Below are 23,505 nucleotides of genomic sequence, written 5' to 3' on the forward strand. Positions count from 1 at the left end.
TGGAAACAAGATTGGAATTGGTAAATAATTGGTGCTTCAACTTTCCAACATCAAGCCTCAGGGGGAAAAACCAAAATGTCTGTATGAATGAAAAAAAAGTGAATTAACATGTTAGTATTAAAAGAGAGTGTATGTGTATAAGAGCGTGAGTCAAAGGGAGAGGAAATGGAGGGGAAAATGTTTCCATACGCCACGGTTGAGAGCAGTGTTTCTCCAGGTGTCGGAGTTGGCCCTCAGTCGACCAGCAGGGTCGTTAGTCTTGAGTTGTTTCAGTTTTTTTTTTTTTTTGGGGGGGGGGGGGGGGGGGGCAGTTCATCAGCTGAGCGCACCCAGCCTTCACACATTTACCTCGTCTGCCCCCCCCCCCCATCACCCTACCCTCATGATGGTTCCCTTTGTCTGAGATGGAATCTCATTTCAATTTAGGATTAGGTGCTGGTAATGAGATTTTAATTATCTTTGTGCGTGCAGTCTGTTTTACTCTGTTTACTTTCTTGAGGCGTCTGTAGTGTGGGAAGAGTCTGTATGTGTCTAGCTGAGATGATCCATTCAGACACGAGTCTGGATCTCTGCTGCTCTGGACCTTACACGCAGAGTGTTGAATCGTGAGTTTTCCCAGTCTTCTCCGGGTGATTTGTGGTAGACAAGCTGGGCAGTGCACTAGCCTCATCCTCAAGTTGCATGACATCTTACTCTTTTAAAAACACACTCTCAGTCTCCTAGAATCCCATTGGTTCTTTTTTTTTTTTTTTTAATTCATGTGTCCTTCTTGTTCAACAATCTGATAAAATCACTAAATCAAGTCTCAAACTCAAAACAGACCTTCTGTGTTACCAGCTGGCCTTGGGGACTAGGAGACTGATGTGAACCCTAAAATGTCAAAGAACTATAACACTGTTGTGTAAAACCTCTACTGCTGATTCCTGCATTGTTCATTCCATCGAAGCATCTGTCCTTTCTCCCCTTCTTTTTTTAAATTCATTTTATAATTTCTGTCTTCACATTCATTGTCAATCCTAATAAAACCTCCCTCCACCTTACCGCCCCTTTCCCTCCACACCCTGTACTTGAAGGTGAGGCTAGTGCCGGTCAGCTTTGAGGACCCTCAATTCACAGCATCCTATGAGCAGTCGGTGGCACTGTACACCCGCTACCAGATGGCCATTCATGGTGATGACCCCAGCGAATGTAGTGAGAGTGAGGTACTGCATGATTATTTTTCCGCACCTACTTTAGGGCACGACTGCACACGCTTCTTCCAGCTTCATACACGACATAACATACACATGAGAATTTGCTGCTGCTGTTTTCTGTTGATTTAATGTCAAATCTTTGGGATTTTGGAGGGTTGAATGTAAGCACTTAGTAGCCCTGGTAAATAATTAGGATCATTAAAATGTTTTTACTGTACAGTTAATCATTATTCTTGTGTATGCGTAATGTGTAAACTGTAATTGTAAATGCTGTAAACTAGAGAGCGAGAGAATTCACCAGTTTATGCAGTGAATGAGACGTATTGTCCAGGAATGAATGAGAACAGGAAACACAAAGAGTAACCAAGTATAGAGCCATTACGTTAAAAAATGAATTTATAAAACACAGTAAATATTAGAAATTATATACGCATGGTTCTCTTTCTCAAGATTATATATATATATATTTAAGAGGAGAAAAAGTCTAGTCAGGATGCAGAATTGCTGGACATCCTTTCTAACCTGAGAGGGCCTTTTGTCCCTCAGGGCTGGAAAAACAACCTCCCCCTCCACCCTCCTGCCAGCAGGCCTCGGTAAATTACTGAATTCTCCAGCTTGTAAAAGTAAGGTAATTAATAAATAATAAAAACTGTCAGATTGGGCAGACTGTGGCAGATTCTTTCCTAGTGCCATAACACCAGCTCTATTAATAGGGAGTGTGTTTGTGTGTGTTTGTGTGTGTTTGTGTGTGTTTGTGTGTGTTTGTGTGCACAGCTTCAGCTTTAGGTTTATAACTGGACAGGGATTGGATGGGATCAAGAACTAGAGGAATAACATCTAAAAAAAATAAAAAGGTGTGAGCTGCACAAACAGTTCTGCTGTCTGTTGGGTTGCCCAGAAAGTAAAGTTCTTTTTTTTTTTTTTTTTTTAATTGATGGTCTTTCCAGGTTGGATACTAACTGAATGTAGTGTTGTGTAAAAGCACAGAGTGAATTAAGGTTGGGTTCATTACTTTTACAGGTGAGCACGTTCATTGTATTTCATCTTGACGTCTCTACCTGAGGGAGTGGTATAGGGAAATTTTGACAGGGTTTAATGAAGATGATAAAATGTACAATTCATACATTCAGGCGTTTTCTGTGCTTCATGGAGATGTTCTAGAGATGGACTCTAAACAAGTCCATACAAGACTTCCCTCCTCCTGGCATCAGCCACTAGACACTTCGGTGTTGTATCACATTAATACCAGCCTTGTAGATGTTGTGCTCTCCAGGTTCACTGCAGTTGATTTATACACAACCAGCCCTAATTATTCCCACTAAAACAAATTTAACTTTACTGTATTCCCCTTAGTTGGACTCACTACTATGACAACCACCCCTGAGCCCACAGTACTAAACGCTGCTGATTTTATTTTCTTGCCCGTCAAGCTCCCGGTGAACTCCCCTGTTCTCTTCCCAGAAGCTCAGAGCCCCCCCATTGTCCTGTGGCATTCATAAAGAAATGGGAAACACATTGTTGATGTGGTGATGGCACATTCTGGTGCCATGCCATTCTAGGCCTGCTGCTGCTACCTAGGAAGTAGGGTCATTTAGTATTTACAGAGGTATTTATTAATCTATTAAAGTACTACCTAGGGACAGAATGTGGAATACCATCAGCCTGGCTCTGAGCCAGGCGATAGGAGAGATTGTGTGTTTGTGCAAGTTGAATTACCCTGCCAAAATTGTACTATCATTAGACAGTATGATGTCCTAGAGCGGAATGGCTTTATTTGTTTAAGGATGCATGCATTTCCTGTCATACCATGACTGGAAGGGAGCCAGACATTATTCCATCCACATCCAATCCTGGTTTCCTGACAGAGCTGAAGCACATACTTGCAATTATTTAGACATATGCACATATACACACATACACACAAAGACACACACACACTCTCACTCACACTTACTGTTCTTAACTGTTGTGCTGAGCCGTGACTCTGAGTTCCTGCACATGTGGCATTCATTTTCAGGAATACAAATCCTGTTAAATCTGTATTTACTCTTGTTGATGGCTAGAGCCTCAACCAAGACACGTGAAAAAAGAGAAAAGTATATGGAAAAATAACTTTTGGCTGAGATTATCCTAAAGCTATTTGCAACATGCTTATGCACAATAATGAAAAATTCAATGTAAGCTGTAAGCAGCTTTATCATCATAGATCTGCTTGCAGCTAGGTTCCTGAAGCTCCTTTATACACTCTGAGATCAACAAAGATCTAGTCAGCAGAAGTTTGGGATGGAGAAAAAAAACTGTGTTGGGGTTGTTTTTATTGTTTTATAATGTGAGACTGAATACAAGCACCTTGTCGCTCAAATAAGCACAGCAATTTGAGCAAGTAAAGAGCACAGTGACGATGGGTTTAAGTGGCAATTAGGTTTAAGCAGATGTGTGTGTTTATATGTACTGTATGTGTGCGAGTGAAGACACGACAGCTTATGTGTGCGTGTGTGTGTGTGTGTGTGTGTGTGTGTGTGTGTGTGTGTGTGTGTGTGTGTGTGTGTGTGTAAGAGACGGCTGCTTGCCCTCCTAATCGTACACAGATGAGTGTTTACTATAGGAAAGGGAGAGTTAGAGAGGAAGTGATGGACTCCATGTGTTGGTGATGAGAACGTTCCAGAAGGTACTCTGCACTCGGCTCCGTTTACAGGCATATGTGTTGTTGTATTAGAGGTAGAGGGAGAGAGGAAGCTGAGATTGTATTCACATGTTTGTTCCCTTACTGTCTTCGGTGCCTGAGTGACTGTGCCTACACATGAGATTGTCTGTCTCTTGCAGAGTGTGTTTATGTGTGTGTGTGTGTCTGTGTGTGTCTGTGTGTGTGTGTCTGTGTCAGCCTGTCAGGACTGTGTGGTCTGTTGTTTGTCAGTGACCAGAGAGGGGTCAACCTTGCCAGGCTCCAGGAGAGCAGCCTCACCCAGCCAAGCGAGGTTAACGCAGCAGTGGAAGGCTGCTGTGCTCCACTGCCTGTTCCTGTCGGTGTGATTACCCAGCAGCCCCCCAGCAGCAGTAGGAGGAGCGAGGTCCTCATAGGTGTCAGAACTTAACATGACACACACACCCAAGTTCACACACTTGTAGACTAGTAATCAAATAATCAAATAATACAGCGTTTTACTACCAAGTCCACTGGAGACTCACAGCAGCCAGTGTCGTAGCATGGTCTCTATAAATGATGTCATCTAATAACTGCAGCTGTTGGTAAACCGTTTAGTTTTCCTTTTTTTTTTTGGGAGAGAGTTTTAAACAAAAGTTTCATTTGTGCCCCTCAGCAGTATTGCACATTGTGAGGCTTTGCTGTTGGTAATTTGTTGACTGGCAAAGCAGTAGTCACTGCAGAATTAGGAGTGGAAAATTACACTTTACTGGCATTGGTTACACAGGTGGAGAACTCAATAAGAATTTTTTCGCATGAGCAAGGATCACTGTCGACTAAACAGATGTAGTCAGTCTGATTTCCATATTGGTCATGGAAAGTGTGAAATTTGAGCAAAATCCTTTTCTCTTCAGCAGGTGAATGGAATTTTAATACATTTACATTAAATAATATGTATGTATTCTTTCTACATTCCCCTCTACTCCTCTCCACCCTGGTGTGAGGTTGAATTGAGGGAAAAGGCGTGTTGCACGATTTGTGAGACTGTTACAGCTCAGCACAGCACCTCTCAGCAAGACTTATATGTACTGCTGCAATGCATGAATTGTCTTTTTGTTCTGCAAGTTCTGTGCTCGATCCTTATATTTTATAGATTTGCTTATTTTTATGACTCTAACTTAACTAATATTTTATGGATTTAGTCATTTTTTCTGATGAGAATCCAACTCGAGTGGGCGAGTCTGAAAGGCAGTGAAAACTGTTTGGGTGTTTGCCTCAGGCAAAGGTAAAATAGAAATGACAGATGACAGTGCATCATTCTTTAGCTCATGTCTGCCAAAACAACCCCCGTGTTGGAGAACACTGTATTAGTGTCACCAACACACACATCAGCTGTGGCAGACAAATGGAGAAACACACACTCTTTTGGATGAGTTCAGGCTACTGGCAGGACTTTGAGTTGCATCTAAGCCAGGACTGTCCCACCCAGTGAACCATGCCTTCAGCAGTCATCACTATTACTAGCTGTACTGCTGTGCACAGACACACTAACACACAAACAGGGGATGTTGGTGTGCTTGTGGGAATTTCCAGTAACCCGTTGAGCATCTTGGTTCTAACGAGAAGGAACGGCCACCAACTCTATATGGCAGTACAGAGCTGCCTCATATAAGAGGAAAACCAAGATCCAGCCATTTATTGACAGAGGATCTGTGAAAGACTAGTCCTGTTCCAAATACCAGCAATTGTACTGGTCTTTTTACCCAGTTACTAGTCTGTTATTTGCTGTCACTCACAACATTTACTTCCGGTTAACCCACCTCAAAGACATGCAATTAGCATGTGTTTGAATGTAGATTTTAAGTGTCCAAAGTGCTATTTTCCACTCTGACAAGAACAGGATTACAAGGGGGAAAAAAAGCAAACTCTGACTTAGTAGAACTTTGGGGAGGTAATGAAATTCCTAAAATCTGCTCAAAGTATCAGCCATTGGCTATTTCTGTCAAATATATTGCCATTAATAAGCCTGTATAAGTCAAACCCAAGCTGGAGTCAGGGTTTGAGTGAGGTAAACCAAGAAAAAAGCAACACATTGATGGCAGCCTTTGGTTAATAAGGAGTGTCATTATGTTACCTCCTATTTTATGAGCCATTTTACATCATTTATATCCCAACCTTGTTTATTTTTTTCATTTATATCCCGTCCTGTCTGGACCCTTTGTATCCTATGTTTATAATACTCTGGTGTTATTCTACACCCATGTTTCACTCACTCACGCAGACAGTGGACCCGAAGTTGAACATAGCATACAGTATATGAACGACGCAGCTGGATTGTAGCATTTCCTTGTGAAATATGAACTTGAAACATGTGTTTATGAGTGTGTGTGTATGAGGGTGAGATAGACTTGAATAAAGCTGTCCATCACTACTCCACTTTTTTCTCATTATAGAATGGTTTTGGCCCTAAACGTGGAAGCGTGCTATGTTTGTCCTCCAGTCCTGCAGGTCAGCTCATCTGTAAACACACTGCTCTCAACTCTGGCGCAAAAAAAAAAAAAAAAGAAGAGCAAAGGAAATAGTAGAGAGAATGGAAGAAAGATTTAAAGTTTCCACAGACATAAAGTCCCCCAGTAATTGGTATCTGATGTGCATTTTTAAGCGTGTTAAGAAATCTGCTATTTTGACATCAGCGACGCTGTGTATTTAAGCTGTCACTATGTCCTCCCTGGACTGTGAGCTTTAGTTGATAGGCTAAATGTTTTCATTTGTGTAAATACAATCTTCCTTTTTATGCCCCTTTGTGAATGGGGGGGGGGGCTGCATTTGATATGTGACACCTGAGCAGGGAGAAAACAGGGAGGGATAAACTATGTAGGACAGCAATGGACACATGTATGGTTTTCATTTATGCTTTTTCTAAAAGGTTGGTGACCCAGAGAACTAACTGTTTTTCTCTCTGTTCCCCCCTCCCTCTGTCTCCCTCCACAGTTCCGGAGATTTCTCTGTGATTCACCACTAGAGGTATGTATTTCCTTTGGCCTGTTGACAGTTTAATAAAACCCCCTTTTTAAATGCCTCAGTTCATCCATATGTGTTACCTGCAATGATTTGCTCCAACAAAGACAAGGTCATCCCGGGGAAATTACTGTCATAGATGAAGATAATGATTTTAAAAATGTCCAGCGTTTCAGTATTTAGTTCTTCATCAAGCACACTCGAGAGGGGGATAAATTCACACTAGTTCCCCCTCATGCAGCACATACCTACCCACCCACCTTTGCTCTATCTCTTCAAGAGCCCTCCAGCTGGATCGAGCGGTGGGTTAAGGGATTCAGGAGGGGGTTTTGTTTCATATTGGAGGGGCTTTAATTTAGCCCCGTCGAAGTGAAAGGGGGGTGTTGAGGGAGGAAAACGGTGAAATGTGGTGTCCAGATTGCATTGCGTCTGTGTTCAGCACAGGGTCTTCAGATCAGTCCTTTCTTCTGGCCTTGACAGAACGGGACACACCACACGCTCCTCACGTTGTGCGGTGTGGTACAGATTACAGGCTGATGAGGCAGCTTCGTGGGCACTAATTTGGGACCTAACAGATGGCTATTGGTCTAGTTAGCGAAAACAGGGAATTATTTAGGCTCCATAGGAAGTTTGATTTCAGCTTCTGGTGCATTAATTAATACAATCTTGCTGGTAATCTGTTTACAAATTAAAGATTTCGCCGGTTATGATATGAAGGATGTTGATAGCATCTGGAAGAGGATTCATAGTTAAGATGTGCATATTCTCTGTGGTCACTGAGTGAGATGTAGGTGCATCCAGGCATCACTGAGTGCTGAGCAGGCCTGGTGAGCTGCTGCCTTCAGAAACACCAGTGGACGTGTTGGGTCAGGATAATTACACCAGCAATTAGACCCAGGATGGGCACTTATAACAGCCACTTTAATAGGATTGAGGTCCAAGAGCACACACGAACTGACTGACACAGAGACACACAAACACAGTCACTCTGTGCTGCCCTGTGGGCCCCCTCAGGTCTTCACTAATGAACATCATTAGTGTTTATAGGAAACAAGCTTTTATCACCTCGTCAAGGCAGGCGTCCAGGCACAGTGAATTACACAGGTCTGCACACACACACACACACACACACACACACACACACACACACACACACACACACACACACACGTGCGCACACGTACTGTTGCCTCACATATCTTCCTGCCTTCACTGTCCCCTCCTCTCAGACTGAATCAGGGGGCCGTCTTCACTCATTTGGCCTCCTCTTGCCCGACTTGTTTTTATTCCTTTTTCTGATCTCTCTCTCTCTCTCTCTCTCTCTCTCTCTCTCTCTCTCCCTCTCTGTCTTCTCCAAATGCTCTCCATTTCAGAGTTATTATGCGTGGCTTTCTGAGCTACCTCTGCGTGTTGGCCTCCATCTGTCTCCAATCAGGGTGCTATTAAAATACACACACACAGACACTCACCACATGGACCTGCATACTGTGTGGTTGATCAGCTTACATGTAAGCCTGCATTTATACAAATGTATGCAAACAGCATACTTAAAAATTCAACTGCAGCTAATTAGGAGCCAGGTTGTCTGACTTGCTTGTTTGTTGCCCTGCTCCATTTTACCAAAATTGCAGAGGATTCGTGCTGAAACTCAGACGTAATTAACATCAGCTGTTACCGATTCCTCTGTTGTTGTTGTTTTTTTTTTTTTTTTGTTTAATACATTTAAAACAAACAAACAGACAAGTAAAAACACATTTGTGCTGTCTGATAAACAGTGGCGCATCAGTGCCCGTAAACATGAGCAGCAGTCGTGCAGGTGTCTCTCGCTGCACTTGGCCTTGGTGAGGTCAAGAAACTCTGGGTTTTATGGGCTGTGCGGGGTTCACGCACTCATTCTGTTTCTGTTTATTTGTCTTTACAGCCTCCTAATGTGTCTAACCTAGGGGCAAACACTCATTAACAGAGGTGTCCACCAATTAGTCACTATATTTTTTTATAGACCCAGGCCCCTGGCCACTCCTCTGAAACTCTTTGTTTGTCCGTCTGTGTTTCTGTGTGTTGACTTCCCGAGGAGGAAGAGGATGAGAATTCTCATGATGTTAAGTAAATGAAATACACATCAGCAGGAAATGCACCAGCTGACATACCACACTGGTGAGCACACAGACTTCACTGTACATGCCCCACCTGTAAGCCAAAAGCAGAAAAGGTCTACTAGCTGCATCTAGAGTGAAACAACAGACTCTTCTGTAAATGAGTTAAATACTAAAATAAATTTCACTCTGTCCTTTTAAAGCATGGGAGAAATGCGTACTGTTGCTTAGCAACAATAAGAGGTGCTCATGATGTGAGCTGTGCTACACCTGCAGCCTGTTTACAGGTCTTGCTCGGAGTAGATTTGCGGTTGTGTGTAGATGCACATTTGTGAGTTAAATAAGGAGAGAAAGTTTACAATGTCTTAGTTCTAGGGCTGAAGAATTAATTGTGTAGCTACAGATACGCCCTGGGCCTGCAACTCATATCCTCCAGACATAAGGGAACATACTTGTTTGGTACAAAGCCCAACAAAAATGACATCATCATTTTATTTCCATCAGTGAAAATGCAAAAATGACCATTCCAGCTCACATTTTGAGGCATATCACAAACGCAACATCTGCCAAAATAATCGCACTATGCTTTTTTTGCAAACCATTCAGCCCCAGTTAGTTCTATAGTTGTTGGTCTGTGCCACAATCATAACATCATAACAGCATAATTGCTACAGCAGGTCTAACAACAGAGTCACACAGAGTTGAGGTTTAGCAGAAGAAAAAAGTGGCAACATGGTAAACACTGCTCCTCCACTGACTGATTTCCACCCAAAAGCAATTATTAGCAACTGAGCAATTAATAGACTTAATGTGCTTCTTTATCTACAGCAGTTAACTGTAGTAAACATGTTCGGCACAATTGACCCACGAAACCACACATCACAGGAGTCTGCTGAGTGTTGTAGTATTACTTGGAAATAATATGTTTATTATCCACATGAAAAAGCTTAATAGGTAAAGACATGCTACAAAAATAGAAAACAGAAAAAGTACAAGGAAACGGGGAATAGAAATCAATCCAACCCCAAAAATTATTGTGTAATTCACAGATTGTTGTGAGGAAATGGGATAAAGTCACAGCTATTTCTAAAATCTGTTCTTCAACTGATATCTGACACATCCAAACCCTCTAAGCAGGAGTCAAGCCTAAAACAATGTTCAAAACAGCTGCGGTTTCATCACATTGAATAAAATGTCTCCCTCTTTGTCCAAATTGGGGCTTTTGATCGGTGTGTCTTTTCAGCCCCATATAGTAATGTCCTTGAAATGTCACACATGAGTCCCGTAAAGCCACTGAAGTCATTTCTACAAAATGTTGCAACCCTTGCGATTTACATAATTATAACAGCATTTTTGTTGAAGTTTTTGTCAATATACAATCATGATCTAATTCAGCAAGGTATTTTATTATACTCAATACCTCAGCTCTGAGCTGTAAAGTAAATATCATATACTGGATCCTTGTTTCAGACAGTTTTACATAATGAGCTGCTCCGATAAGTGTCTCTCTAAGCAGGCGAAACAAACCTCCCTGCTCAAATGGCCCTGTGTTTAGGCCATATGAGAGTGATTTGGGGCTGCAGTGGAGGATCTGGGGTGGTTTGATGTGCTCCAGAGAATGTTTAGATTGTTGTCACAGCGGCAAGGACACAACCATTAAGCTGTCGTCTAAGGTGACGCACGGGTCGGTCAGACAAGATCAGCCTTGAACGTGGTATGAACTTATAAACAAACATACAGACTCAGGCAGCCATTACTTCTATCACGCTGGCATTTGCGTTCATAGAATTGTGCTCGAGCATGTATACTCGAGGTGAGGTAAGAAAAATCTCCCTCTCTTACACACACTGATCAGCGCTCAGCTCGCTCTCCTTTTACTTACAACCTCTAAATGATGCCGAGGGGCCTCTGACAAAGCCTCCAGTGTTTCTGGGAGTGCCGGTGCCAAGAAATAACAGGCTGCCTGCTTATACAGACGGACAGTTCCCCCAGACACACACACACACACACACACACACACACACACACACACACACACACACACACACAGCACGTAGAGTGCAAGTGCTGTGCTCCAGATGTGGTGTCTGTCACCCTTTCAGCACCCCCCCCCCAAGCTATCTCCTCCACATAACGGTTCATTTTTATTCTAGGTTCTTCCCTCCTTTTAGCCTGTCTGCCAGTCATTTACAGCTAATGTGTAGTAAACCCACATCATCTCTATGTCATATCATATGTCCTGTGATGTGGAGGAGCATTTAGACGATGTAATCATCCCTCCCCACCCAATTACCCACACATAAAAAAAGAATAAATGGACTCTAGTGTACATTGTGTCAGACATGAAATCAGACCTGGGTGTCCAAGCGCCTGAGCCAGAGGGATATAGTTTTATTTATATTACCAGCTCTGCTTAAGAAAACCTTACATGGTGCTAAGGAGGAATGTGGCACACAGTCACCCCATTGGTGATGTTCAGCCCTGTGGGGTCACAGAGCTGCAGGGAGTGTGTGTGTGTGTGTGTGTGTGTGTGTGTGTGTGTGTGTGTGTGTGTGTGTGTGTGTGTGTGTGTGTGTGTGTGTGTGTGTGTGTGTGTGTGTGTGTGTGTGTGAAATTTAAAGTGTGAGCCCAGTGTACACGCTGGATAAGAGAGCTCACTCTCTCAGTGTTGTGATAACTAGCAGCGTCTGCGCTATTTAACTGGGTCCAGATGAAAGTTGGCAGAGGAGAGGGATCCTGTTACTCATGCACTGAAGACAGGCGCACACACACACACACACACACACACACACACACACACAAACATAAACCAATACTTTAGCTTAACATGACTTTTAACCCTAACCCCAAGCCTCTCGTCTTAAGCCTCTGTGATAAAAGCAGTCAAGCCACTTGATTGAAAAACCCAGCATGCGGATCCCTATGAGAAACTCCAATGTGTGTCAAACACTTAACTGTTTTATTAATGGGGTAGACTAAGGCACGCGGGTGCACACCTACGCCCACATTCTTTCATGCCTCATGGAGAGAGCAGACACAGACATATATAGGAGAAAGCTTGGCAACACTCCACTACCGCCTGGTGAAATGGATTTTGCTCATGCAGGGTCTTTTTATTAAAAAGTCCTCTCCTGGAGTGTTTCTGTGACCAGTCCCTCCCCACCCCCAAAATCCACCCTGCTCCTGCTCTCGCTCCACATTTGGGAGCCATTAGCAGGCTGAACGTGAGGCTACTGTACACCCCCACACATAATGCGTGAGGCCTGGCGGGGAAAAGCCGGGGTTATAATACACCATAGTACAGGTGTGTGTATATAAGACAGAGAAAGTAGATCTGTAGTAGAAAGTGAAAACAATCCTTTTAAATACCACATTCTCATTCTGCTGTGATTTATATGTTTTACATACAGCCTCTATTGCACACAAGAGTACTGTTACTGTTTTGACCAGTGACCACTTTCCCTTACTGTTTTTCACTCTCCTCTCCACAGGCCGAATATTCTCCCGATGGGCCCGAGGTGGGCTACGGCTCCTTCCATCAGCAGTACTGGCTGGACGGACGCATCGTGGCTGTGGGGGTGATCGACATCCTGCCTACCTGTGTGTCTTCTGTCTACCTGTACTACCACCCAGAATTTGCCTCAATGTCTCTGGGCTCCTACTCTGCTCTCAGGTTGGTTCCCAGGACTTAGACGAGCCACCTGGTCCCATTTTTTGTCGTTTTAAAAAGCCTTCTCATATGAGATGATGATGGAGAGGAATAGTCTCCTAACCAGGGACAGTGTCTGTGCTCATGTTTCATAAAATCAGGCCCATGTTTTTGTTTCTTATCAATATCTGGATTATTCACAGTAATTGTACTATGTCTTAAAATGAATAGGGCCAAATGCAACATGTATCTCCCTTTAAGGAGGGGTAATGCTTCTCATTGTTGAACATTCTAGTCTTGTTTTTTAGCCCTATTTCTTTGTTCTTTCTTTTCTTCTTCCTCTCTTTTCATTCCCTCATATCTGCCCTCCTCTTAACCTGCTCTCTCCCGGACTCTTGATCTTTTCAGCCCCTCCCAAATTTTTTTATCTTTCCTTAGAACTGTATACTATAAGTGCCATAATACTGTAGGTTGGGGAAAAATACCTCTTTCTTCGCACTTGATTGGCTGAGGCAGTGCTCTGTTTGTGGTTCAGCTGACGACAGTTCTCTCTGCCAAGATGAAATAAGAGATCACACACACATACACTGCAGGCACACGTATCTGGCGTTTCCTGTAAAATGTAACCCAATAATGTGAGAAAGGCTTTTTAAAATATTTCTGCACAGATGTGCGAGACTGGGTGATCTCCACTATAAAGTTAGTGTGTACAGGTGTTCGTATGCGAGTTGCGAGCGTTCATGTGTGTGTGCATCATGCACTAAGTCAGCCCGGCAGTTAGAACAGACAGGCTCTGCTCATATAGAGGGAACACCCTGGTCATCATAAGCACACAGCTCCTCATCACTTATTATTTTAAGAGTCTGACTCCAAGAGTAACAGAGTGCTCGGTGTGTGGAGGAGGCCTTGGAGAAGGGAGCCAGCAGGACTGAAATCCTCCCGCTTGTTTACAGACACCAGAACCCAGGCCTTTGATCAGGTCTGGACACTCCCTAGTCTGCTTGGCCTGGCTGACTCTGTCCAAGACTTATTGTACAGGATGCATGTGCACAATCCCCCCCTCCCCCCGCACACGCACACGCACACACACACACACACACACACACACACACACACACACACACACACACACACACACACACACACACACACACACTAAAGAAACATTCATTACATGAGATAGTTTTGCTTCTTCACAGCGTGACTGGAACCTGGGCTGTTCAACTATGTACAAGTGTTCTCCTTTTAAAGAAACTGCATTTAAAAATCATGGAGGAATTACGTGTAAAATATGTAACAGAAGTTTATTGTTGCTGTAGTGACAAGCGGCCATGGAAAGGTTGTGGAAAGACACAGAAAAGTTTTTGGATTTTACACAAATGCCTCAGTGGGAACCCTGATTTGTTGGGGCATTTTTCCCCAGTTGTCATCTGGGAAAACAGGTGTAGAGTTTGGATGATGTTACACTTCGGGTTAAATATGTATGTTAGGCTTCACAAAACAAGAACAGCACGGTGTGTGCATTGTGGTCTTCTGTGCAGCAGCATGTGTGTGATTCAGCAGTAGGAACAGGAGAGGGGGGTGTTGAGAAATTTCTTGCAGGAGTGTAGCTCCTTCTGCCTCAGGCCCCGAGGAGAGAAGTGAAGAAGGAGGAGGAGAAGAAAAGAGGCATATAATGAGGTGCCTGCAGCACTGTGTAGGAAACGCAGCTGGTGTCCAACCTGGATCACTTTCTTATGGGGATCTCCTGATTATATTGTGCTGGCCCTCATCCTGATCCAAGTCCTTAAATACTCAGCATTTGCTGATGTGGCATCCAGTCCAATGTTTTTTGATGTACATGTATATTTTTTTTTATTCACAAGAAGTGGCAGAATGCACTTAGAGCCTGCAGTGAGCTTATATTGAAATGAGATTTTGAATTTGGATTTTCTGTTAGTCATTTTCTATTATATTTTATATAGCATCTCATATTGTTGTGTATAAATTTTAGAGGAAAGAAAGCAGTTAAAGTTGTAGAGTTGTAAGTGTACAGTTCAAGTCTTTAAAGGTACCTTGCACCTGCAAAATTTAGCAGATGCAAAGCAACATTTTTTAAACCCAAAGAGGCTCTGTGCACATGGCTTTCTCGCTGCCGCATCCTCTTGTATCATTGATTGGAACTGCAGGCTGCTGTTTTGTTTTTTTTGTGTTCTATTCAGTTCATTTGGCTTTAACGTGCTCCCAACTTTGTACACTTCCAGTTTTTAAGGGATCCCCATGGAGCATTTTTGACAGCTGCCTAGCCAGAGTAAACAAACGAGGGATTGGAAATGGATCGGGCTCGACATAGCGATTGCTTATCCATCAGAAAGGCCTGGATTGGCCCCATCTTAATCCTGCAGACTGGCTGTTTTATATAGAGTACATAGATATACTGTGTGAGTTCAGTCTATTTTCCTTAGTTAAATAAGCTTCTGTATCTTCCCACCACTAGTAGCTCACTCTGTATTTTATATCTGGCTAATCAACGCTATTCTTGTAGTGTTTGGTAATGAAATGTTTCCGCATGCATGCGAGGCTGCAGTAAGTACCTCGTGGTGTGCACTATTATGGGCCCTTTGTATCTGGGTGTGTATGTGTATGCACATCAGTATGAGCGAAGCTGTGCAGGAGCAGAGGGCTTGATAATTGGCTTGTGCTGGAGTGTCAGATGGCTGAAGAGGGGATAATGGCGGACTCAAGCTGCTGCCATGGGGGTGGAGGTGGGGGTGTGAAGGCCTCAAGTGAAGGGGGGGGGGGGGGGGGCACAGGGCTTTTTGTGAATGGGCCCCTCGCCTCTCTTGACCCCCCTCCCCCAATTCAGGCCTGCCGGGCCCTTTTGTGGAGAGGGGATGGGAACCCAGGAACCTGGCAGCAAGCGGGTGACCTTCTAGCACCTCGCTCTAGCTGCCTCTCTTCTCCCTCCCTTTCTCTTTCTTGACCCCCCCCTCTTTTATATTCTCCTCCTGCTCTCTCTCTCCCTCTCTCTCCCCCTCCCTGGCCTGGCCTGCTTTGTCCCATGTCTTATTTTTCAGTGCATCTATTTTATTTTAAGGCCTCTTTCTCTCTCTCTTAAGTATTGTAAGAAAGAGAATTCTCCCCCTTCATTTAAGCGGGTGAAACACAGAGGGGTGGAAGGAAGAGTGAAACAAAAAGGGAGAAGAAAGAGGAGCTGGAATTTAGTTATGGAATAGTGAAGGAAATGGTGGAGGGAAAAGGGGGAAAATAGGCTTTTAGTAAAAGGATGCAATTAAGGGAGAAACTATTGGGGAAAAATAAAGCGAGCAAGACATTTACTGTATTTGAAGAAGCTGTATAAATCTTCCAAGTTCTAAATCTTTATTTTACACGCTCTCTCCCTCTTTTTTTCACCATCTCCTTTTCTGCTCAAGGGCTCAATGCCGATAGAGAGAAGGCAGTTGTTTTTGTGTAATGAAATGAGACCAAGAAAAGCTGCCTTTTTGAGTGTGGGTGTTTACTTCCTCAGCTTGGGCACTGCTCTAGTCGGAGCTGCTTGTCCCTATTTTATTTCTCATTGCCCTCATTTACACTTAAATATTCTAATATTAAGTAATATATTCTAAATGATGCAAATGTCTAGTCAGTTCTGATCTGTCATTATTGGCTTACACAGTCTTAACTGCATGTGTATATATTTTTACATTTACTTCAGATTTTAAATGTCCTGAACTTTAATTGCAGTTTAAAAAGAAATTATGTAGTTTATTTAATTGATGCCAAAATTGATGGTAAATACAATGTAGACAAACAAAAATTCTGTACCATCTGAAATTTACTGCAGTGCTTGTCCCATGCACCGGGGATTGACTGCAAAGCAGCAAGTGCTGCTGGTGTGAGCCGTCATCTTAAGAAATAAACATCAAGCTACAAGTATGTGTGCTGTTTCTGAAAGCAGTGCCTGTCTTTGCGGTACCTCTCTGAAAAGGTGTGTTCATGTGTTTCCCACCCACCACAGGGAGATCGCTTTCACCAGGCATCTGCAGAAACAGTCCCCCAAGCTGTCCTACTACTACCTGGGCTTTTACATTCACTCCTGCCCCAAGATGCGGTACAAGGTATGCATCGTCTGCGATACATTTCTCATGTTTCTCACCTTTGTATAAACAGCATCTTCAGTTTTAATAGCTCAGCTGATCTTTATTCTGTCACAACAACCAAATTCTAAAAAGATTGCATTGAATTATACAGTGTACCTGCATGTTTGATATTTTAATATTTTAGACCTTTGGTAACAAAGGACTGTCGCAACAATAGACGATCCTAGTTTGAGTTTCACAAAATGAATCAAATAAGATAATGGCAACGCATACTAAATTTCTGTTCCACTTCTCTGTCCTGAAATGTTTAATTTGGGTTAGAATGACAACCCGTTTTAATGGATGTACATCACTGAGCTCATCAATGTTATTCCATGCTTTGTTTATAATATTTCACTGAAATGTTCCCCGCTCCCCAAAATGCCATGATGATATATGACCAACATTTTGATGTGCAAGCCCATTTCGCGTGAGACAAATGTTTCTGCTCTGTCTGTTTGGTGTTTTAATGATTCACACTGAGCCTCACGTTCCACAACATCTCTCTGTACGTGAGCCATGATCTGTTCTCCCCTGCATTGTCATGTGTCGGAGTAAAGACGATAAAGTTCAGCTGTTCTATGGGCACATCAGGATGATGCTGCAGGGTCATGTGTCAAGAAATGTGTTGATCGCTCTTCCGCGCTATTTATGTATCTCTCTCTCTCTCTCTCTCTCTCTCTCTCTCTCTCTCTCTCAGTCTATCCCCCTCCTCCCTGAACTGGTCCTCCTGGACCAGAGTAGCATTCCTCTGATTACTTTTGCATCATATAGGTTTCTGTCAGGGATTAAAGGTCCCAACTGCCTGTTTATAAAGGAAGAGGAAGACCGTCCTTCCCCCTTTTTTCCTCTTCTACTTTTGTTATCATAGGTTCAAAGGCCTTTACAGGACCCTACCTCTGTTCTTTTCATTTTGTTTTCCACATCACCTGCTTAATTTTTCATGTATTTCAGTCTTGAATGTTGCCGTCCATAAGTGTATCCAGCTTAGTATATTAGCATATTAAGGAGCACAGTTGGTTAATGATAGATGCTTTACCTTAAAGATATATTGTTCGTCAGAGAGCTTTTATGTCTCCAACGTAAACACGCATATGTATTATATACTCGCATGTACATGGAATAGTTATTACGCCTAAACAGCTGATTCATACGCAGTAAAGTTAAGAGGGTTAAAAACAAGGAGAGATTTAAGTAGATTCGATGGAGTGAATCCCGACAGAGGGAGCGTGAGAGAAAAAAAAGGGGATGGAGGGAAGTTACAGGCAAAGGCAAGGAAGAGAGGATAAGGCTGCTGAAGACATTAAAGGTTGAGCGAGAGGTCATGCTCGCAACATCAACTCGGAGGCAAGAAGTGTGTGGCACACATGCACAGATGTATGCATATTTTTTTTACACAAGCACAGTGGATGTACTGTGGAAACTTTTTTAGTAAATGCATAATATACATGCGCACACAGGAGCCGCGACTCACACAAACATTCACACCAAACGCCACTTAAAGATCTATAGCTTCAGGAGGACGGTGAAAGAAAGTCCATTAGTTTGGCCAAGGTTCTTTCTCTCATTCATCTACTAATTCCTCTATTTCTCAGTCATTTCATTCAGATGTTCCCAGAGCTTGTTCTTGCCCATGGGAGAGTGATGTCTTTTTGGGGATTATGGCAAAGTGCCACACCTTTCTCTCCATTTACATCTTGCTTTAGAGTTTGCATTGTGCTTTGCCCATTTTCTCAGTTTGGGAGTCTGTGTATGGAATGCATGTGAGTGTGTTTGCTCTGTTTATGTGTCTGTGTGTTGAATCTTGATCACGCTGTTCTGTCTGAGAACGCTGTTACCACAGCACCTAACCCCCCCCTGCACTGGCATTTACTCCCCAACCCCCCATATCTGTTTTTGTGTGTTTGCCATTGCAGCATCTTGTTCGCAGCCTCCCCACTTCTTCCTATTTTACCCTTGGGGAGGAACACAGAACAAGGGTGAGAAGGTTGCCCAGTTCCCACCTTTGGGCTCTCACACTCCCACAGAAACACACCCGCGCTCAAACACGCTCTCAGCACATGCACAGTGTCTCGCTCCATTGTCTGATTTGCATATGAGCCTGAGTAGTTCATTAATGCACAGACATACTGTGGAATTGTTCGAGTCTCAAAGATAGGGAGCCCCAAAACTCCACTGTCATTGTGTTGGAGGTTTACTGGTTTCTGGAGCTCAGTCCTGCTGCTTGCCTCTTTAAGGACCAAAACACCAGCACTTGAACCCTGCTGGACACCACTCAGACTCCTTCAACACCACTCCCTCTCTCCATTTTATCCACCGACCCCTCCTTTCCACTTGCCATTTCTTTGGGAACTCTCTGTACCCATCACTTTTACTGAGACCATGTCCACACTAATATGGATAATACATTTAAAAACAAAACAAAAGAAAACAAAAAAAAAAACCCCTCCATTTGGGCCCTCTGTGCATGAGGTGGGGCTTTTCACACGCAAAACGTGGGAGTGAAAAGCACTTTGGAAATATTTGGAAATTTGAATAAATAGGAAAATAATTAAATAACATGGATAAAATATCAAAAAGAATGTATTATTGTCAACTTGCAAACAAAGACATACTTCAGCACAATCATTTAGGAGCTAGCTCTCTAATTGACTAACAGAGGGAAAAACATCATTTATTTTTTATTGTTTCACCATTTTAATTTGGACGGAAAAGTTGTAGAGAAATCATTTGTGCTGTAAACTTTCGACTTCAGAACTGTGATTCTAATCACTGTCGATTTAGTTGAAGCTTAAAACGCCTTCGTTAACACAACACAACTTAGAGGAATACTAAAATATTGGAATTTCACAATTGTTCATACAGTACTCTCATTCCCTGAGGAGCTATAGAGCTGCATTGTTTATGTAACTGATACCAGCAGCATTGTGAAAGTGGTATTATGGTGCCTCCATACATTGTTCATAGACGTACTGGAGAGTTTGTAAAAGTAATTGTAAGGTAACACTTTTAAGCCTCCACCTGAGCTGCTCCTTTGTGTTAAGATTGGTCTGTGTGACGCTACATTCTAAGAGACTGACTCTTATCTGTGTTTCCATCTCAGTGTATTCTTGTCTTCTGTGTTGGGAAGAAAGTCCTTTCTGCCAGGTCACATCTCTGCATGCCCAGGGGAACAGCTCCATGTGCGATGGGTTGAAAACTTCTGAGCAGTGCCAAAGCCTGGACATGGTCCTGCAGAGCAGCCTTAAAGGGTCCTAGAAGACTTGGAGTCCAGCCAGGAACAGGGCGCTGCCTGGCCAGTGTCAGACCCTCTCCTTTGTTCTCAAAGCTGGGACGGAGCGTCCCACAGAGCCTTGCTGGTTTGGCTGGTGGGTTCAGGGTTAGACGTGACATCCTGCCCCTGGCTCATGTCCCTGGTCCTCTGGCCCTCCCTGGCCCTGCCTGGCCCTCTGATGTTGAGCTGTAGAGAGCAGAAGGTGAAGCTGTTGGAGGCTAAATGAGACCAAAGGTCTTGGCCCTCCTGCCATTCTTCTTTTTTTTTTCTCATTGCCTCTCATGTGTAGCTTAAAGTCATCTGAATTAAACGCTCTCATGACTTCAGACAGAGTAACTGAGACTTTGTGGTTTGTGGAGAGCTAAATTCTCTGGCTTGTTGATATTTGCCTGAAATGTCACGCAGCATATTTGTAGCTAGTTTGGATAGATTATGGTCAAATATAAACAAACACTGAAAGTGTACATCTGCCCGGTGACGGGGGCCGCCCTGACGAAAGAACTTGCATGCTAAGTAAAAATTCTGCCACCATCAAGACATGTTTCAATAGGCCTATATCTGGATGCAGCTGCAGTTTATATTCTTTTATATTTTCTTAAAGCACCTGAGATTGAGTTCAGCTCTTGGCACGATCTGCATTAGGATGTTTATGCTAAACCATAAACAACCGCCTTAACCTACATTTGAACTCACACGTTTTACACACCATATTTTATTCCCTTGTCCTCCGGTAACCCCACCATCCAGCTTCAGCAGTTAACGCACTTAGAGTTTCATTAGCTGTCATTTTCTAAATGTCCACTTTTTTATTTTGCACAGAACAAAGAGTAATAGATCCGTGCCACGTTCTAGTGATTTTCCATTTCTTCACCAGAGATGTGTGTATGTGTGAGCACTTGTCTGTGTCAGTTACTTTTAAGTAGTGAATAAGCAGACTTTGATGATAACAAACGAGGCGGTCACCCACTTGGCTTTACCAGTCTGCAGTACCTGGTCCAAACACATGAAGTAATTTTCAAGTGTGTCATGCACGCATGCACGTACACACACATACACACACATACACACACATACACACACGCACACACACACACACACACACACACACACACACACAGAATACCCGGTTTTACCCACTTGGTGAGGGAGTGAGAGAGTTACATGAAGTGGCTCTTACTCTTGTTATTATTGTTCACAGTGAAAGAATGTCTCGCTCTGAGCCCAGGAAACCATTAAATTTTCCACAGAGAGGAAGAATGAAGGAGTGAGCAAAATGAGTGAAAGGAGGAGGAAGAGGGCAGATGGAGAGAGAAAAAAAACAAAAAAAACAGGAGTGACAAAATGTGTGCCAAATGAGAAAAGGAGGCAAGATGAAAAGGATTATTCGTTTCCCGGTGGTACTTCGCTGACTTTTAAAGAGCCCTTTCGCAGCAGCTGCACCTCCGTTCCCCTTCAACCCAACTCCTCCTCGCCGACAAACAACAAACAGTGACACAGAGCCGGTCAGTTCTCTAGCAACAGCCAGCAGTTTTCCACATGGCCAAAGCTTTTGAATTCAGCGGACCTGAAATTAATCCATCTAGGTGTCAGCAGCCACTGTGTGGAAAAGTTTGTTAGGATACTACTGATGAAAGAATTTGATGTTGGTTTCAGTTCCCGTTGCTGCTATGCTAATATTTGCCTTAATCAGTGTGTGCCTGCAGGCTTTTCTGTCACCTGCTGCATGGGCTTATTTATCATGACAACATTAGACATGACAAAGTGCCTCCCAGCTCAGGCATGTACATCGGACCTCATTTTCTCAAGACACACAAGTGCATACCTGGACACTCATGTTATGATTAGGTTATGATCGATTCTAAAAGTTTCTCCTGCCCCTCATTCTTTTTCTCACTGATTTAATTTGAGCTCGGTCACATCAGTTCTGAACAGCTGATCCGAGAAGAGAAACAACACTCACGCAGTGCCATCAGTAACCAGCAGCATATGTTAATGTAATGAGCCTTCCCCTCAACAAGTCCGTCTCCTCTCCAGGTACGCAGCGGCAGGTTATGACATGCTAAAAGGCTCCAAGCCACAGCTATCAGGACTATGCATGCATGTTATTTTCATTGAAGGGGCCCATTCAGACAGTATGTTATGTGTACGTGTGTGACCTCACATTCTATGTGTCACTTGTTGTACATCTGGGCAGATTAAGAGTGACAGTGTGTGAGTTTGAGGCATCTAGAGGTGAGTGTTTCCCACAGAGGTTTGAGTGTTTGCCTGCGTACCAACGCCAGTAGTGTTGGGTTTGTTCGCGAGGGCTTTGCTTTCTTATGTATTTTGCTGATTGTTGTTCTGCTCCCGGCATAAACGTTATAACCCGTTGATGGATCTTTGATGAGTCGTACTGAAAAGCTTACAGCGAACACCAGTGTTTGTGTGGAACCGGTGGGTTTACGCTTCACAGGTCCTACAGGTCCAGGCACAGTGCAGCCAGCCCTTTTTCTCTTTTTGTTTCCATTCTTCTTTCAGCAACTGTTCAAGAAACCAGCCACCATGCTGGTTGGGATGAAAGATTGATAGAGAAGGGATCGGACTAAAAAAACTTTCAACTGATTTCATTCAGAGATAAAACACGGCAACACATTTTGTTGATTTAGTCCAAAGGTATTACAGACCCTGATCCTGTTCCGCCAATTCATAGCTGCATGCTAAGATGCACCAAGGCTCAAACAGAGCTGGTATAAAGTTACTGTGGTGAGTGCATTGTTCCTTGTTGAAACTGTCGGCCTTTCTCACGTTTTTATCATCACACTTTAGTTTCTTTAGACCTCTTTCTTTTTTTTTTTCCCGGTTTCTTTTCCTCAGATGAAGCAATATTAGGTTTGTTTTTAGAGGGCATTTTTCTGCTATGCCAGGAGCATTACCTTCCAACAATGTGCCCATCAAAACCTGTGCCCATCAAAATAAGATCAAACCCAACCAGGCTCATTTTCTCCCTCTCTGTGAAATTTATAAGCTAAAGCATACCCCTTTCTCTACCTTCCAGTTCTCCCCCCTCCCCCTGTCTTAAATTAGAGCCTTTCTGACAGAAACAGCGTTGTTTGATTTAGCTCGACAGGAGACCACCAACAGTGCACCTCTCAGCAGAAACATTTGTTTAAAGTTTTTGATAATTTTGCTTCTCTTTTATGCCTCATCACCCCCCCCCCCTTTCTGTCCTGCCATGGTTGTGTTTTTAACAAATCATTAACAGGCTACAGCACGGTCTGAGGGCAGCCTCTGCTTGGCACCCCCAAGGAGGAGTGCTGACAGGGTGAGGGTCTGAGGGAGCATAGTTCAAGAGGTCAGGTCAGACGATTCAGTCGTACTGCTGGTGGAAGGACGGAGATGGGTGAAGGCGGGTGGCAGGAGGGAAAGAGCTAGGGGGAGGTGTGAAGGTCACAAGGGTGAAAATGAGAGTTTAGAGAGGGTGTCATGCTGAGCTGATCCAGAGCCCTCTAGCTGCCAGCCTGAGGTGTTTGCCTTGCCATT

The 23,505-nt window shown here is 43.4% G+C and overlaps 1 protein-coding gene across 4 annotated transcripts in view; it reads left to right on the forward strand.

The window, feature by feature from the left end:
- Positions 1-23,505, forward strand: part of ate1 (arginyltransferase 1) — a 50,985-nt gene that overhangs the window by 13,234 nt on the left and 14,246 nt on the right. For 2 of the 4 annotated variants that reach the window (XM_022743981.1, XM_022743983.1), the window contains 4 exons: positions 1,074-1,202; positions 6,826-6,858; positions 12,437-12,618; positions 16,592-16,691. In XM_022743981.1, coding sequence (XP_022599702.1) covers positions 1,074-1,202; positions 6,826-6,858; positions 12,437-12,618; positions 16,592-16,691 — 444 coding nt within the window. The remainder of the gene's footprint in view (positions 1-1,073; positions 1,203-6,825; positions 6,859-12,436; positions 12,619-16,591; positions 16,692-23,505) is intronic. The other 2 variants (XM_022743984.1, XM_022743985.1) reach the window with 1 other exon arrangement.

Source organism: Seriola dumerili, unplaced genomic scaffold (genome assembly GCF_002260705.1).
Source record: "Seriola dumerili isolate Sdu_G_001 unplaced genomic scaffold, Sdu_1.0 BDQW01000073.1, whole genome shotgun sequence".
NCBI lineage: Eukaryota > Metazoa > Chordata > Actinopteri > Carangiformes > Carangidae > Seriola > Seriola dumerili.